The sequence below is a fragment of the Agrilus planipennis genome, unplaced genomic scaffold (genome assembly GCF_000699045.2).
Source record: "Agrilus planipennis isolate EAB-ADULT unplaced genomic scaffold, Apla_2.0 scaffold66, whole genome shotgun sequence".
NCBI classification, from domain to species: domain Eukaryota; kingdom Metazoa; phylum Arthropoda; class Insecta; order Coleoptera; family Buprestidae; genus Agrilus; species Agrilus planipennis.
This window is the reverse complement of record NW_020438868.1, coordinates 1,047,590-1,066,861: the sequence shown is the minus strand read 5'-3', so window position 1 is coordinate 1,066,861 and position 19,272 is coordinate 1,047,590. Positions and strand designations below refer to the sequence as shown.

Here is a 19,272-nt window from a genome sequence, read left to right as displayed (position 1 = left end):
TTTACCTCCTTCTCTATATCCATACAAAATATCTATCAAACAAATAAAATTAAAATTTTCTTTTGAAAAATGAAACCATTCCATCAGTATTTTCTTATGACGTTGTCACGTTCAACTATCGTCAGTAAACCGAGTTTACAGACAACCGATTTTCTTTTTTAGTTTCAACAGTACCTCAACATTACTAACCGTTTTATCGAATATAGCAGCCAGGATGACCTCCGAGGCTCAAATCCAAACGGTGAATATAGACACTAACTCTTTCTTTAGATATAGAATAATTATACATTGGTCATCTCTCACTGTTTCAGCTGGAGTCATGGATTTCCGAAAATTCAAACAGTTTGTCAGCTATTTCGTCTTCAGTTCAAAGATATATTAGGAGTGCAAGAAATAATTTAGCTTGGGATCAAGGAACTGCGGTTCAATTAAACAATTTCTATTTTCCGTCATCGTCGGTAATACACGTGCCTTCGGCTATCGCCTTAGCTTTACTTATTGTTCATTATTTCCTTTAATTTAAACATTGTTTTTGTGGTGAATTACTATGAATATGACCTATGTAAATAAAGAAATACAGTTAACATAAATTTTACTGATGTAGTATAAATAATATGTATTTCTCTTTGTATACTGCTTAAGCTTTCTATTAAACTAGTACTAATACAGAATCAATTTTTATCAACCAAAATTGTCCGAAATAAAAATTCCAAGTGTTACAAAAACACTCTAAATCTCCATTGTCTTCTATTCTTTTTGCGTTATTGCTTTTGTGTTCTTTTAGTACCTGTCTAATAAAAATGCACTTATTTTCATTTTATTTAAAGGACTATCTGTTGGAAATAATGGATTCACTTTACAATAACGTTTCGTTCACAAGAAATCCTTCGGAATCATACGTGGATGTGCAGAAGAAAGAACTCGCATTGCAGTGGGCCTGCAATTTAGGACACTCTGACTGCATAGAACAAGCACAGGATCTGTATAGGTCCTTAAGAAGTAACAACATAGCGTAAGTATCATTCAAAGATAATATTTGTCATATCAAATAATGCATTCCATGCTTTTTTTTATATATCAGAAATTGATAAAACTTCTCGAACTATAAATCTCCTTGTTTTTCCTATGGTGTATGTATCCTAAGGCTATACGGTATAGATTTAATGTTAAAGTAGAACGCTATCATTAAACATTAGAATACCAACTTTTAACTTCCTTTGATATTGATAGGAATGACAAAATGAATAATAAAAGCAATGCAGAAAGGTGGACGAAAAAAAATGACGAAAATTCTGGGTACATTAATTTTAAATTAATTTTAACAATAATTATAAATACGTGTTATCCCATTATCNCACCACGTGTGTTTGCGAGAGAACACGATCGATAAAAAATATCAATATTTTACTTACAATATTTTACTTATCTATTATTAATAGATAAGCAAGATTTATTATCAATTACTGAAAAAAATAAAAAACGCTACTGTGTGGAAAATTGTAAACTTAAAATTTTCAAGCTCTACCTAATTAACAAATGAACTGAAAAGATACGTTTTTCGGCATTTCTTATTCCAAATTACATTTGAACATGTAACCTATTTATAAAACTTTTTGATAACCCACTCGATACGTTTTGAAAAAAGAAAAATTTTTGAAGACATTATATGGCGTCATAAGTCGGCCATTTAAATTTAAAATTTGCTATCGTCTTTTGTTTTTTAGTTATAAACAAAAGTTGAAAAGTTCGAGTTTTGACTACATGACTACATCTTGGTTATTTGTGACATTAGAGAAAAACGACTTTTATGTTCTTCAGGCACTTTTTAATGTAGAATAGTGGTGCTGTATTAAAAAAATCAGTTATGACACTTGTATTCTTTTAAATAGGAACCATGGTTGACTATGGTCGAAAACATACGGCTCCCTCTGGCACAGTTGGTTAAATAGGTACACCAATAAACTTTTTTATAAATTTCCCATTCTTTGTGTGTTTGCATATTGTGCGATAAGGCGATAACTGACAATTTTTGGCAGTTTTCAATTACAACAATAATCTCATTTGAAAAAGATAAATAATTTAAATGTGTCTGTTACTGTGTCAATTAAATCTTTATATTTATGAAGTATCAGTGCATTACGTACATGCAAGGCACAAAAAAAAAACAAGTGCGAAACTGCTATCGACTTTTTAGAAATATACTTTTTTTGTGCAAAACTAACGAATGTTTCGTTCTATCTCGTCTAGGTACCCCAAATCGATTTGTTATAATTTTTGGTGGAATTATTTCAAAAACAACACACACCTACGTTCATAATTGCTTATAAAAAAATACAATTTGTAGCAATTTTTTGTACATCTTATTAACATCTACACCTTCTTCTTGAAACATTTTCTGTAAATAGTCGAAAAAAGTTATAATATTAGAAAAGCACATTTTCGTAACTTACTAGCAAATTCAATAATGAAGAAATGATTTTAAGCTGTTGAAGTTCAAGTACAATAATAATATATACTGAAAGATATTTAAATATGCAGAGTTACGCTGGAAAACCCTGTTTTCCTGGTCTAGGTTACAAATATTCGAAATGTGGTGTTGCTGTCGAATTGTCATGTTACCGTCGAGGGTCACACTTGACGAAACACGTTATAGATTTCTAAGCATTTTGCATGAAGTTTTCTATCTGAATTACTGAATTATCCAAAAATTGATATTCAATTGTTACTATGCAGCAGAGTATTAATTAGATAGTGGTTTACATACAAATTTAATCTTTACATGTAAATATTTTGCTTTATCGCCAAATTAATACAGATTTAAACAATAGATCAAAACACTTGTACTGATGAGATATGGAGCTGTGCCACTTTATAAAGATCGTATAACTTCCTTACATAACCGCTAAGAAATCAGTTGGCTAATTAAAGCTGTTCAGGTAAGTTTAATTTCTTTCATTCTTTAGATTGCTAATTAATTAAGAATTTTTTACCATAGTCCTACCGAAAGTACGATATATTTCCCGGATCTCATTAGTATTGGTGGTTATTCACATTCAGGAGGAATGTGTGTAATACGTCAACTATTTTTAAATTTTATTAAATAGCAGATAATTAAACTTTAGTCTAAGGCCGCTACTACCCCTGAAAAGCTAAATATAACAAAAGACAAAATAACGGTCTAAACAATGAGGTTATATTTCCATTATACTGAGCAGTTAAAATATGCACGGTGTGGTTCCATTAAATTAAGAGAAGTACTTCTTAAACTAGTCAAACAAAAAAATTAGTAGATTCAGTCCTGTCAAAACATCGTCCTTCTCATACACATGACGAAAACATATACAACTCCTTACTGGCTTCGGTTTTTCAGTAACAAAATCTTATCTAAGTTAGCTGACGTAAATTAGAACATTTTCACAAGCATATGTGATAATGTTTCGACAACCATTGTTTTCTACAGAAATGAATAGTAATTTATTTCCTATTTTATTTTCGAATTAGAAAAATCCTCTAATATATGGATATTTAACAATTTCCAGATGAATGACAGCATGGCCTACATCATCCAGTTTGTATTTCTACTTTTGATAGTTCACACTACACGTGCTCAAGACCCCTACAGATTAGGAGCTATTGTTACTCCAACTCATTATGATGTCGAATTAACCCTTTTACCAGGGTTCGGCCCCAGTGCATCCTTTTCAGGAAGAGTACAAATCAGTTTGGAAACTTCAGCATCAGTTACACTATTTGATCTTCACTCTAGCAGTTTAACATTTAGTAGTTTACGGCTTTACGATAATGCAGATTCTAATCAAACTAATATACTAACTAACTACAGCATGAATGAAACCTATGGTGATAAGCTGTGGATTCAGTTATCAAACAATTTAGTGGTTGGAAGACATTACATCCTTTCAGCCAATTATACTGGGATACTGTTCGATGACATGAGCGGATTTTACAGAAGTTCGTATAAAGATGCCAACAAAAATACACGGTAAGTAACAGGTAACGTCCGACTCAAGCTAGAGTGCATCTAATTTCTACAATTTTGTCAGGTACTGCCTATTACATTTTCCGACATTTATTTGGTGTAAAAGATTATAAAAATGAAACCTTTAATACCCTAAAGGTTCCTGGTGTACCATGCAAACAGTTTATAATTGATGAATCTTCTGTTTGTACCTAATGATGCATCTTGACTAATTTCGAAAATGTGGTTTTAGATGGCTTGCAACAACTCAGCTTCAAGCTACCTATGCTCGAAGAGCTTTCCCTTGTTTTGATGAACCGAATCTAAAAGCTACCTTTAATATATCGATTATTCATCCTCAAGATGTCCATGCTCTCGGTAACATGCCCATAATGTCTACACAAATGTAACTATAACGATTTTCCAGCGATGTAACAGTCAATCTGTAATTTCCCAAATGATTTTAGATATAACCAAACTGTGGGTCTAATCAAAACGACATTCCAAAAAACTCCTAAAATGTCCACATATCTGATTGCGTTCGTTATATCCGATTTTGCCGGGTTAACCAACACATCGATTAATTATGGGGTATATGCTGCACCCCATCTCATTAACACTACCCGTTACGCATTTGATATTGGTCCAAAGCTTCTTACAGAGATGAGGAACTTTATAAACAACACACAATTAAACCCCGGACTTGGAAAATTGGATGAGGTTGCTATTCCTGACTTTTCATTCGGGGCTATGGAAAATTGGGGCCTTAATACTTACAGGTAGGTAACGGACTAATGAATTATCATTCAAAAATTATTCATACTAATTATTTGTATAAAAGAGAGAGTTTACTGCTCTATGACCAGAATGAGTCGTCATTTGGTAGTAGAAGACTAATTGCAGCAATTATTATGCATGAAATAACTCATATATGGTTCGGAAATTTGGTAACATGTGATTGGTGGTCGTTCCTTTGGCTGAATGAAGGATTCGCCAGATACTTTCAATACTTTGGAACAACACGGGTGAGTTAATTATGAAGATATTTACTCATAAAAGATATTTAGATGAAGTGCAATTTATTCGAAATTGTTTTATTTAATAAACAAATGGAAAATGGAAAATATTGATTTCCATTGAATGAATTTTTCTAAACAATAGTTTTTACCTGCATTTAGTTAGTTTTAAAAGTAATTATAGATGCAAACACAACGATTTAGTTTCCACTTTAGTCGAATCCCGTGACAAAACTTCGAAAATATTATTTTAGGTTGAAACCGGAATGGAATTGGATAAGATATTTGTAGTGGAGCAATTGCAAGGTGCCTTTACAAGTGATGCGTCAACTTTCTCCCCATCTCTGAACTCAAATTGCTCCTCGCCAAGCGAAATCGACGATAAATTCAATTTAATCAGTTACAGTAAAGGTAACGAAACATTTAGTTTTCATTAAAAAATCATAATCTACGATAAGGGGTTAACCCTAAGTCGTGCGGCTCTATTTCAGTCCCTTTTTGACCCCCCTCCGTCCACATGGTCTACTATGGTTCCATTCTTTAACTGTCGCTTTGGAACAACATGATCTTTTTAAAAATTTTTCCAATTAATCTACTGCAAAAATTACTCCATTCAAAACCATATGAAACAATAAATATCGGAGCTGGTAATCCTTCTACATTTTTTATGACAAGAAATACGTCATCTTTAATCCGATGTGGCATGTAGGCAATAGATATTGATCCATTTCTACGTACTTTTATTAATGCAGTAACGATTCAATTCTCTTAAGTATAACCCCCTTCCCTCTTTGGGTAAAAAGGTACCGTTTACCTGGCGCCCCCTCCCTCACACAGCCATATGACTTATGGGCAGCCTCCAAGGATTACTTCAAATTTTTAAGTTAGTTATCGTACAAAAGACTAACATAATATTCTAGGTGCTACGATCATCAGAACGGTAAGATACATTCTAGGATACAACAACTGGAAATCAGGACTTATAGATTACTTATCAAAACAGTACGTAGAATATTACGTATAAGTTTTAAGAAAAAATAATTCCCCCTTTTTTACAATTTCAGTCAATCTGCGACAGGAACCCCGGAACAACTATACTCTGCGTGGTCAAATTACTCTCAATCCTTGCCCTCAGGATTATCAATATCGACTATTTTAAAAAATTGGACTGATGTGGGAGGTTTCCCTGTGGTGAACGTATCTTTATCTGGCAATAACGCAGTCATATCGCAGGTAAATTCTCCTTCAACAAGGTATCTGTAAAATCCGTTCTGAAGAAGCACATGTAAGATAAAGATTATCTTTTAGAAACAATTTCTACTAAATCCTTCGGGATCATCGAGCAATGAATGGTACGTACCCCTTACCTACACCACCTCCCTTGAAAAGAATTTCAACAATACAACACCGTCTCGTTGGTTGACACCAGGACAAAACGTAACGATTTCTAATATCCTTCGAGGAGGATCTGGATGGGTGCTTTTAAATCTTCAACAAACTGGTAATTGAACATTCGTTCGTTATAAAAATTATACTTCAATATTTAATTAATTGACAATCCTCAAGTAAAAACTGAATCATTCTTTGTCGTAAATTCGTCAATGTATTAAGCGATTATTGTCTGCAGGATATTACAGAGTGACTTACGACGACGGATTGTGGTCCCAGTTGGCAAGCGGATTACAAAAAGATAATTTCGACGGAATCCCAGATTTAAACAGAGCTCAAATAGTAGACGACATTATGACATTAGCAAGAGCGAGACAGATCTCCTATCCAAAAGCTTTGAACACAATTTCGTTTCTTTCAAAGGACACCAGCTATTACCCATGGTACTCCGCATTCGGATCCTTTTTATTTTTGAGAAGAAGATTTATAACCCATCCTACTCTTGGAAAGCCCTTTAAGGTATCTGACATTATTCAGTCCTTTTATAATACTAAAACTAAAAAAAAAAGTTAAAGTAAGTCCTTCCCTTTGCAATCATTCTCCTAACCGCAATTATGTATAACTATCTCAGTATTGATTGTGTGCTTTTTAATGCCTATCTAATTAAAACGGAATTATCTTTATCCTTGTTTAAAGGATCATCTGTTGAAACTAATGGATTCACTTTACAAAAGCGTTTCATTCGCAAGGAATTCTTCAGAATCATTCGTGGAGGTCCAGAAGAAAGAACTGGCATTGTGGTGGGCTTGTAATTTAGGGCACACTGACTGTATACAAAAAGCCCAGGACTTGTATCGGTCTTTAAGGAATAACAACAGAGCGTAAGTATTATTCAAAGGACAATATCCAACAAACACAGCGTCTTTTTATAGATCAGAAGTAGTGTGTTTTGGCGAGAAGGTCAAGTGTACGTTAATTGAACAGAGACTAAACACGTGATCCCATAAGCGGTCAATATTCCTTATTCTGAAATAGAAAAGTTCACTGACCTAACTCTCTAACAATGGTACCCCTACCCCTTTTTTTGTAACAGAAACGGCCAAAATACACTACTATCACAGTTGTACCTAAAATCGAAAGTAACCCAACAGTTTCCTAGCATTTCTATAAAATAACGCAAACTTTTCAAGGTTTAAATCTTGTTATTCTTCCTCCATTCAAAAACTCAGAATAAATTCGATTCTAGAGTAAAAACCTACCGGTAAATTTTAAAATGTCGATCTTAACGTATAATTAATGTTAAAAACAATAACAAGCACTATCTCATTCTCATTCCCGGCAATTTTACGAGTAATTTCAAGTTTTAAATAAAACTTTTATTGGTACAAAATGACTATAGTCACCGGCTTGAGTTGCTTCTCGAATGTTTCGTAAATATAAAGACAAAAGGTTAATAAAAATGGACCCCAATAATAAGTTTTCGTCATCAATTCTTTAGTGTCAACCCGGACGTTAGAACTGTGGTGTACTGTACCGCTTTGAGATATTCTAATGACTCTGGCGATTGGTATTTCTTATGGAATAAACTAACACGAGAAACTCTGGCGTCAGAAATCATTCTAATCATAAATTCCTTAGGATGTTCCAAGAATGAAACTTTACTCGATGAGTGAGTAATTTGCAGGCCTTAATAAATTTATTTATAATGCAATAGCCATCAGTTAATTGAACGTTTTTCTTTTAGGTACATAACCCAAACTTTAAACACTTCGGCTGGTATAATACGAAACCAAGACATTGGTTCAGCATTAGCATCAGTTAGCGGAAGTAACCCCGAAGGAATCGAAATCGCTTTCAATTACGTAAAGAACAATTATCAATTCCTTATTGATTAGTAAGTCTACTCTAATAAGTATTAATATTTGTTGCAAGAAACTAGAGCTGATATTTAGATGTGCTCTTCACCGGGCTTTGGCCTTAATCTGTGGGTCCTTCGCTTTTAACTTGGTGACCACTGAAAATTTTATAAGCTAAAAACGAAAAAACGTTTGAAAGAGATATGTACATTCTATAGATTACGGCCCTGAAGCCATAGAAATGGTAATTTTTATATATATCATGCATTTCGTTTCTTAGTTCCAACGATACTTCAACAGTGCTAAGCATTTTATCTAATATAGCAGGCAGGATGACCAACGAAACTCAAATTCAAAAGGTGAGTATATATTTATAGATTAATTACTCATTGATCATCTCTCATTATTTCAGCTGGAGTCATGGATTTCCGAAAATTCAAACAGTTTGTCAGCTATTTCGTCCTCAGTCCAAAGCTACATTAGGAGTGCAAGAAATAATCTTGTTTGGGATCGAGAAACTGCAGTTCAATTGAACAATTTCTATTTTTCCAATTCGTCCTCTTTCTATTCGTCTTCTTAAGCAACAGCCTAACCGACTCTTCATTATTATCCTTTTAATTAAAGCATCATATTTGTAATGAGTTACTTATATAAATAAATAACTACATGCAGCTTAAGTTTTTTACTAACACAATCGTGATTTTTTATTGTTAGTGCTATCCATAAAATAACCAGAAGGACTTACCCCCATAACCACAACAATTTAACAGTGGGGTAGCGTGAATTTCTACCACCCGGGGCGAAGGCTAAATTTGTTGCCCTTCCTATTTTTACCATTATGTACAGTAAAGTCTTTTATTTAATTTGGTCTGAATTGCAGTGAAGAGGTGAACACAAAAACATTTATTTTTAATTTAGCCTTTGAGAGGAGATAAATAGTGCTTATTATTGGCGTAAACTGAAAATGCATGAGCTTATTTACGAATAGCTTTCCTTATAAACTTATACAGACATTGTGTACTATTTATATTTGATTGTAATCGAAGAGTTTCACGTTCAAGTCGGTACAATAGCAAACAAGGATACAATTAGTGTACCGTGAAATCCACACAGCCAACTTCCCAGTAATAATAATAATAATAATCTAAGAAATCCCTAAATTTACTAAAAAATACCTACTTTACTTTACATACAAATTTTGTAGTGACCGGAACAAATAATAATCCGATGGTGCCAGGTCTGGAGAATACGGTGGGTGTAGCATTGTATCCCATTCAAGCTGTAAAAGCTTTTGGCGAGTGACCAAACTTGTGTGAGGTCTCGCGTTGTCTTGGTGAAACACTACACCTTTCCTGTTGATTAGTTCTGACATTTTCTGTTGAAGTGCATCATTCAGTTTGTCCACCTGATGACAGTAGACTTCCGAATTAATCGTTGTGTTATCCGGTAAAAGCTCAAAAAAAAACTATTCCTTTAAAATCCCACCAAACAGACAGCATCACCTTTTTTTGGTGAATATCGGCTTCGGAAATGGTTTGAGCCGGTTCATCTTTTTTGCTCCATGACCTCTTGCGTTTGACGTTGTTGTATACAACCCATTCTTCGTCCCCAGTGATGATGCGCTTCAAAAACGGATCATTTTCGTGACGTTTGAGAACCGAATCGCAGACGTCAATGCGGCGACACAGATTTCTCTCTGTGAGAACATGGGGAACCCATACATCGAGCTTCGAGGATAATCCCAGGCCTTTCAAGTGGTCGTAAACTGTTGAATTTGATAAATTTAACCTCAATCCGATCTCACGTGTTGTTATTCGCCGGTTCACATCAACTAATGCCTTTATCGCGTCTTTATCAGCTTCAACCGGCCTTCCCGAACGTGGTGCATCTTCGACATCAAAATTGCCGGATCGAAATTTAGCGAACCAGTTCTGGCACTGGCGTACTGTCAACACACCTTCTCCATACACATCAGTCAATTTCTTTCTGGCTTGAACAGCATTTTTACCCTTTCTGTAGTAAAACAGTAGGATATGTCGAAAATGCTGCTTATCGCTCTCCATATTTAAAAGGGCACCAACCAAAAACTACTGCGTAGAATTAATTGGAATTTTTCACACACAAGCCTTGCTATATGAGCTCTCAAAGCATATAAAAATTATACGGCTTAAATGTGAAGTTGGGTGCAAAAGAATACAATTAAATCCTCTGTCGGGAAAAAACGAAATGACTTTCCGAACAACCCAATACATTGGCTTACTGTTCACAAATAATTAAGCCTGTGGGATGTTCTAGTTTTAGAAAAATGCGAATATTAGCTCAGGATAAGAAAGAATGGAAGTGCATGTCTTATGATGATAATGATGATGGCGATGATCAGAGTTGTCCGTAATTCAGAAAAAGGACAAAAACCATTCACAATTATTGTAAATTCTCTAATAGTTTTCGAATCTTCAACAATTTTTAACGTGTTTTATCCAAAAACCACGAAGATGCTTCCTAGCAGTCGTGATCTGTTTTAGAGAGCCTCTAACAAGTTGAGGTCCACATTCCGACGAAACACGTTCTAGGTTCTCTAATCTTTTCGTGGAACGTTTCATCTGAATGATTAAAAATTTCATTTTCAATTAACAGTGCGTAATAGATATTATTAATTAGATAGTCATCTACAAGCGAATTTACTTATTCACCAATAAAATCTTTACCTTGCATTATCACCAAAATAAAAAATATAGATTTGTATAACAATTTATCTTTCAAAGCGCGTGTAGTACTGGAATAACTATATAAAGCATTTATAACATCTTTAGCAGTTTAGAACCAGTTTGTTATTTAATTAAAGTTGTTCTGGTAAGTTTCGTTTCTTTCATTCATTAAATAACTAATTAATTAAAATTTACCTAAAACAGTTAATTGGGAATTAATAAAAGCATTTTTTACTTTACCGTAGCATTCGGGGGGATGGCGTATTTTCTTCCCTTGACGCTTAATATGTGTACTATTTTTAACTTCCAACAGCAAGTTTTAGTAATGTGTCCAATTTTTTAAACCTCAAATTTTGATGCATTTCCACGTTTCAACTCGTCAAACACAAAAAAAAAAGTAAATTCGGCCCTGGTAGTCTCACATTGATATACGGAACATTAAAGGAGGGAGGCCGTAATGTGACAGGGCCGAACTCAGGACAATTTGTTGAGATTTAGATTAAAAGAAGTTTTTCTGCGAAACCCTTAAGTTCCTCAACACTTTTAATAATGCCTCTTTTATTCCTTCCGCGAAATTTTAACAATACTGACGTATCACCCTGGATATTTAATAATTGCTCACTACTTTAGTTTTCATTAACAAATGTTTAACTAATAGGTAGATAACCTAATAAAGTTAAACAACTTTAGACATCTTTTTCAAAGTGAGTTAGTTTAATATGAAATATAATTCTGAAAATTCATTTTTGGTTTTTTTTTACCCACTATACGCTACCTCAAATTAATGAGGGTAATGTCACACCCCCGCCGGGAATCGATCCCGGGACTTTTGGCTTGACCGACCTACAAGGTTAACGATCCGTCGTTTCCTCATTAATTTGAGGTAGCGTGTAGTGGGTAAAAGTTCAAAAATGAATTTTCAGAATAATGTTCCTAATAAAGTTGTTGTAAATTTTCACTAACAAGCTTTGTTTTCATCAGAAACGAATACTAATTTATTTTCTGTTTTATTTTCGAATTAGAAACCTTTAATAAGATTCTGCATACTATTACTATTAACTTACGATTAAACTGATATTTAAAAATTTCTTAGATAGGCGTCAGCATGGCGTACATCTTCCATTTTGCAGCTCTACTTTTGATAGTTCACACTACACGTGCTCAAGACCCCTACAGATTAGGAGCTATTGTTACTCCAACTCATTATGATGTCGAATTGACCCTTTTACCAGGGTTCGGCCCCAGTGCATCCTTTTCAGGAAGAGTACAAATCAGTTTGGAAACTTCAGCATCAGTTACACTATTTGATCTTCACTCTAGCAGTTTAACATTTAGTAGTTTGCGGCTTTACGATATTGCAGATTCTAGGCAAACTAACATACTAACCAACTATAGCATGAATGCAACTTATGATGATAAGCTGTGGATTCAGTCATCAAACAATTTAGTGGTTGGAAGACATTACATCCTTTCGGCCACTTATTCTGGGATATTGTTAGATGACATGGTTGGATTCTACAGAAGTTCTTACAAAGATGCTAACAAAAATATACGGTAAGTAATCGAAGTTTTACCATTTTGGTACTGCATATTGCTTTCTATTTATATTGATGTGTGATAATCCAAAATTATAGTACGATTTTCCGATATTTATTAGGTAAACAAAATAAGAAGTGAAATCTTTATCATCATAAAGATGCCTCTATGCCATAGATGTACACAAAACTCAGTTGTCGCTAAGGCAAATAAAATTTAAATTAATTGAATTTATAATCATCAAGATGTGGTTTTCAGATGGCTTGCAGTAACTCAGTTCCAATCTGCCTTTGCTCGAAGAGCCTTCCCATGTTTTGACGAACCGAAACTCAAAGCTACCTTTAATATATCCATCATTCACCCTCAAGATGTCCATGCTCTCAGTAACATGCCCGTAATGTCTACACAAATGTAAACATAACGATTTTCCTGCGATGTAATAGTCAACCTGTAATTTCTCAAATGATTTTAGATATAACCAAACTGTGGGTCTAATTAAAACGACATTCCAAAAAACTCCTAAAATGTCCACATATCTGATTGCGTTCGTTATATCCGATTTTGCCGGGTTAACGATCGATTAATTACGGAGTATACGCCCCGCCCCATCTCATTAACACCACCCGATACGCATTTGATATTGGTCCAAAACTTTTTGCAGAAATGAGGAAGTTTATAAACAACACACAATTAACCCCCCGAATTGGGAAACTGTATGAGGTTGCTATTCCTGACTTTTCGTTTGGAGCTATGGAAAATTGGGGCCTTAATACCTACAGGTACGCAACTATTATTATTTGCCATTCAAAATGTATTCATGCAAATTATCTTTAAAAAGAGAGAGTTTACTGCTCTATCACCAGAACGAGTCGCCATTTGCTACTAGAGCATCAATTGCAACAATTATGATGCACGAAGTAGCTCATATGTGGTTTGGAAATTTGGTAACTTGTGACTGGTGGTCGTTCCTTTGGCTAAATGAGGGATTTGCAAACTACTTTCAATACTTTGGAACAGCAGGGGTGAGTTAATTATAGAGATGTTTAGTTGCAAAAATACAGTGTAATCTCTTTATAACGTCACTCGATTTAACGACAAACTCCTTAAAACGTCGAAATTGCTTGACTTTGGTTGGTTTACATTGTTTTCTATACAATATTACACTTTATATAGCGTCACGCTCACTCTATTTAACGACAACAATGCAGCATTATAAGTCATTAAGCAGTACTTTCTAAGTTGCCGAAATAGATAAGAACTGCAGCTGTGTACGTTGTTGAAGAAGACGATCTTGTCCCTCCACCAAGCATCAAACAAGCACTTGATGCAGCGAAATTATTAAAAAAATACTTTTTATATAATCAAATTGATCCAGCAGTATCTCAAGATATGAGTAAGATATATAACAAAATACAATTAAAATGTTGGAGCAGCAAAAAACATCAGAAGAAGAAGACAAAATGTGTACTATATTGGTAAATGCATATTATTATAGAATAGTAAAATAATATCTTTTATTTCTCTTCATTTAACGACCACTCTTTATAACGCCGAAAAATGTTCAGTCCCTTAAGTCTCGTTATATAGAGTTTACGATGTATTTGGATGAGGTATGATTTACTTATAACAGTTTTATTTAATACCAAAATGGAAAATGGACAATAACGATTTCCATCCTCTAAAACTGGAAAATAGCGGTTCCCATTTTCTATATATGTATAATAGTTTTTATCTGTAGATTTTCTATTTCAAAAGTAATAATAAATACAAACACGACGACATAGTTCCAAAAATTCAATCCCAAAACAAAACTTCAATAATATTATTTTAGGTTGAAACCGGAATGGATCTGGATAAATTATTTGTAGTGGAACAAGTGCAAGACACTTTTGCAAGTGATTCCTCAACTTTCTCCCCATCTCTTAACGCAAACTGCTCCACAGTAAGCGAAATCGAGGATAAATTCGATGGACTTAGTTACAAGAAAGGTAACAAAACATTTAATTTTTCATTATAATAGTCACCGATAAGGGAGAAATAAGTCGAATGATTCGTTTTGATTCTCCCCTTCGTCCACACTGTCTATCATGTATTTATAGCCGTAGAACAGCGTGATCTATTCAAACTTTTTGAAATAAATTTCTGCGAAAGTTACTCCATCCTAAACCATCTGAAACAATAAATATCGAAGCTAGTAATCATTCTAAACTGTCTATGACGAAAGATACATCATCCTTGGTCAGACAATTCCATGTAGGTAATAAACATTGATCCATTTCTACGTTCTTCCTCAACATCATATCCTGACCTAATCTTCCTTTTCTTTAAAACTACAACATCCCATATCTTTAATTGTTTGTAAACAGTAATCTAATCTAGATCCAGCTCTATTCCTCTTCTGATCCTTCCTGATTCCACCTACCCCTTCATACCTGAGAAGATAGAAGGCGATAGGGTGCAGAAGTATCCTTTACCAGGTGCCTCCTCCATTACAGGGTCATATGGTTCATGGGCAGCCCCCAAAAATTACTTCAAACTATTAAGTATCTAATCATGCATACTATTAAAACCAAATTTTAGGTGCTGCGATCATCAGAATGGTAAGAAACATTCTAGGACACAATAACTGGAAATCAGGACTTATAGACTACTTATTAAAACAGTAAGTAGGATATTCCGCATGAGTTTTTGAAGAAAAAATGATTCCCTCTCTTTTTACAATTTTAGTCAATCTGCAACAGGAACCCCGGAACAACTATACTCTGCTTGGTCAAATTACTCTCAATCCTTGCCAGCAGGATTATCGTTATCGACCATTTTAAAAAGTTGGACTGATGTAGGAGGTTTCCCTCTGGTGAATGTATCTTTATCTGGCAATAACGTAGTCATATCACAGGTAAATTTTCTTACAACAAGATATCTGCAAAATCCGTTCTGAAGGAGCACATGTAAGATAAAGATTATCTTTTAGAAACAATTTCTAGCAGATCCTTCGGAATCATCCAACAGTCAATGGTACGTACCCCTTACCTATACCACCTCCCTTGAACGGAATTTCGACAATACAACACCGTCTCGTTGGTTGACACCAGGACAAAACGTAACGATTTCTAATATCCTTCGAGGGGGATCCGGTTGGGTGATTTTAAATCTTCGACAAACTGGTAACTCAACATTCAATTCTTGGGCAGTGCTTTGTCACTTGAACAATTTCGATATCGTTCATTCTCATCAGCTCACCACAGATAGTTCCGACCAACCCATTTGCTCCATTAAAGTAGTTAATGATGGTCCAATTAACGTCATTTGTATCATTAATGCATCCACAATTAGCGTAAAATCTTTACAAATGACATTCTCTGGGCCATGTACTTATCTGAACTGGTAACTATTCGTAATTGAAAATATCAGGCTATTTACCCTTCTCCATTATAATAATAAAAGGGAGGGCATATTTCACTTACAAAACCATTTACTTCAAAAATTTTACGTCCTCCGGGTACGCAGTAATGACGGTCCTTACTCGTGGCAAGTAACCAAAACGAAACCAACTTCACTATTTAATCTATTGGCAATATTCAATTTAACTGAATCAACCTTTCTCGCAAATCAGTTGATGTATTAAGCGATAATTGTCTGCAGGATATTACCGAGTGACTTACGACGACGGATTATGGTCCCAATTAGCAAGCGGATTACAAAAAAATAATTTCGACGGCATCCCAGATTTAAACAGAGCTCAAATAGTAGACGACCTTCTAACATTAGCAAGCTCGAGGCAGATTTCCTATTCAAAAGCCTTAAACATAATTTCGTTCCTTTCAAAGGACACCAGCTATTACCCATGGTACTCTGCATTCGGATCCTTTTCATATTTGAGAGAAAGGTTTCTAACTCATCCTACTCTTGGAAAGCCCTTTAAGGTATTTGGTTAAGTACTTCTTTAACATTAAAGTAAGGAAATACAAAAAAAAACAAAGCAAAGCTAATCTCTTGGATCTACTTAGGTAAACTTGATGGATTTCACTTTAAAGTTAAAGTGAGTCCTTCTCTTTGTAATCATTCTCCTAACCGCAATTATGTATAACTATTATAAATTGATTGTGTGCTTTTTAATGCCTATCCAATAAAAACGAAATTACCTTTATCCTTGTTTATAGGATCATCTGTTGAAACTAATGGATTCAGTTTACAAAAGCGTTTCATTCGCAAGAAATTCTTCAGAATCATACGTGGAGGTCCAGAAGAAAGAACTGGCATTGTGGTGGGCTTGTTATTTAGGGCACACTGACTGTATACAAAAATCCCAGGACCTGTATAAGTCTTTAAGGAATAATAACAGAGCGTAAGTATTATTCCAAAACCAATATCTAACAAATACTGCGCTTTTTAAAGATCAGAAGAGAAGGACAAGTGTAGGATTATTGAATAGAGACTAAAACGTGTGATCCCATAACCCGGTCAATCACATCCTCCTCCTTATTTTGTAAAAGAATGCATTAGTCTGAGGTTGTTATACATCGCACCACGTTGCTGGCACAGAATGGACACGTGCGGTCTGCTAACTGGTCACTCGATTGCAATGGATAAAGTTCATTGACCTAACTATCCAACAATGACACCCTTCCACCTCATTTTGTGACAGAACCGGCCGAAACTCACTACTATCACAGTTGTACCTGAAGTCGAAAATAACGCAACACTCATAATTTTTCTATAAAATGACGAAAACTTCTCAATATTTAAATTTCGTTAATCTTCCTCTATCCAAAAACTCATACAATATTTTCAATGATGCAGCAAAACCCTACTGATAAGCATTACAATATCGACCTTGACGTATTGTTGAAATCCACAAAAGATTTAAGAATATTAATGAGGATGAAACAATGAACAAGAACGGTATAGATCAAAATATTAAAGAAATATAAATCAATTATCTGCATTCTAAACATTGCTTTTTAAATTTTAAAAAGAATGGCAAGAATTATTCCATTCTCATTCTCAGCACTTTAACGGAAAATTTCAAGTATTAAATAAACTTTTATTGGTAAAAAATTACTCTGTCCTCGACGTGAGTTGCCTTCTCTAATGTTTCGTTAATATAAAGAAAAAAAAATTAATAACAATGGACCCCAATAGTAAATTTTCGTCATCAATTCTTTAGTGTCAACCCGGACATTAGAAGTGTGGTGTACTGTACCGCTTTGAGATATTCTAATGACTCTGGCGATTGGTATTTCTTATGGAATAAACTAATACAAGAAACTCTGGCATCAGAAATCATTCTAATCATAAATTCCTTAGGATGTTCCAAGAATGAAACTTTACTCGATGAGTGAGTAATTTGCAGGCCTTAATAAATTTATTTATAATGTAATAGCCATCAGTTAATTGAACGTTTTTCTTTTAGGTACATAACCCAAACTTTAAACTCTTCGGCTGGTATAATACGAAACCAAGACATTGGTTCAGCATTATCATCAGTTAGCGGAAGTAACCCCGAAGGAATTGAAATCGCTTTCAATTACGTAAAGAACAATTATCAATTTCTTATTGATTAGTAAGTCTACTCTAATAAGTATTAATATTTGTTGCAAGAAACTAGAGCTGATACTTAAATGTGCTCTTCTTCGGGCTTTTGTCGTAATCTATGGGTCCTTCGCTTTTAACTTGGTGACCACTGAAAATGTCATAAGCTAAAAACGGTAAAATGATTGAAAGGGATATGTACATTCCATAGATTACGGCCCTGAAGCCTTAGAAATGGTAACTGGTAAATATATGATGCATTTTCAATGTAATCCTTTCGTTTCTTAGTTCCAACGATACTTCAACAGTACTAGGCATTTTAGCTAATGTAGCAAGCAGGATGACCAACGAAACTCAAATTCAAAAGGTGAATATATATTTCTAGAGTAATTACTCATTGATCATCACTCATTATTTCAGCTGGAGTCATGGATTTCCGAAAATTCAAACAGTTTGTCAGCTATTTCGTCCTCAGTCCAAAGCTACATCAGTAATGCAAGAAGTAATTTAGTTTGGGATCGAGAGACCGCCAATCAGTTAAGCAGTTTCTACTTTTCTAATTCATCGTCTTTCCATTCGGCATCTTAAATAGTAAAACATGTGCCTTCAGCTATTGCTCTAGCCTTATTTATTGTTCATTGTTATCTTTTTAATTAAAATATTGTATTTGCAATAAACTACTAAAGTAAATAAACAATTATAATAATCACAGAAGTTTTTAAAATTAAGCTTAAACTTTTTCCTAATACAATGGCAACTTTTGTCTGTTAGAGATGCCAATAATTAAAGTTGTGATTGTGATTTTGGGGTTTGTAACAGTTTCTAACATGTTTTGTCCGCGAACAACGAGCTTGCTTCTTAACAGTCATCATTTCTTTCGTAATATTTGCTCATTCGCAGATAAAATTTCTACTTGTACTTTATATGACATATCACCAAAAAAATTACAGATTATTGCTGTAAAGGATTTCTGAAAGTACCTGTAATAATAATGTAGATAACGAAAGTCTTTATAGCATTTGTTTCCGTTTAAAAATTAGTAAGCTTTTAGTTTTGGACAGGTAAGCTTAATATCTATAATTCGTTAAATAACTAATTCAGTAATTTTTTCAATAAATAAGTACCTGTTACCCTTTATAAAGATAAAGCAAAGTAATTAAAAAGGGACTAAAGTAGTAAACTGAAAATTATTGTAAATATTTTATAATCTTCTAGGAATTAGTAGATTTTAGATGAACATGGCGTCTCAAAATTAAATAAGC

At 34.1% G+C, this 19,272-nt stretch overlaps 3 protein-coding genes across 4 annotated transcripts in view; 2 read left to right on the top strand and 1 right to left on the bottom strand.

Annotated features, from left to right (window-relative positions):
* LOC108734681 (membrane alanyl aminopeptidase-like) overlaps positions 1-8,909 on the top strand; it is a 44,047-nt gene extending 35,138 nt beyond the window's left edge. The window contains exons 25-29 of the mRNA XM_025976298.1: positions 828-1,012; positions 7,880-8,050; positions 8,126-8,275; positions 8,518-8,596; positions 8,650-8,909. Coding sequence (XP_025832083.1) covers positions 828-1,012; positions 7,880-8,050; positions 8,126-8,275; positions 8,518-8,596; positions 8,650-8,817 — 753 coding nt within the window. The 3' untranslated portion in view covers positions 8,818-8,909. The remainder of the gene's footprint in view (positions 1-827; positions 1,013-7,879; positions 8,051-8,125; positions 8,276-8,517; positions 8,597-8,649) is intronic.
* The window catches only part of LOC108734684 (muscarinic acetylcholine receptor gar-2), a 155,827-nt gene that overhangs the window by 118,178 nt on the left and 18,377 nt on the right, over positions 1-19,272 (bottom strand). The window lies entirely within an intron of this gene.
* LOC108734680 (aminopeptidase N-like) lies at positions 12,339-18,395 on the top strand. The gene is made up of 13 exons (XM_025976293.1): positions 12,339-12,496; positions 12,737-12,889; positions 12,951-13,046; positions 13,147-13,257; positions 13,317-13,500; positions 14,310-14,466; positions 15,220-15,374; positions 15,450-15,555; positions 16,121-16,401; positions 16,639-16,823; positions 17,646-17,816; positions 17,892-18,041; positions 18,299-18,395. The coding sequence occupies exons 1-13, from the start codon at positions 12,339-12,341 to the stop codon at positions 18,393-18,395; spliced, it is 2,004 nt and encodes a 667-aa protein (XP_025832078.1).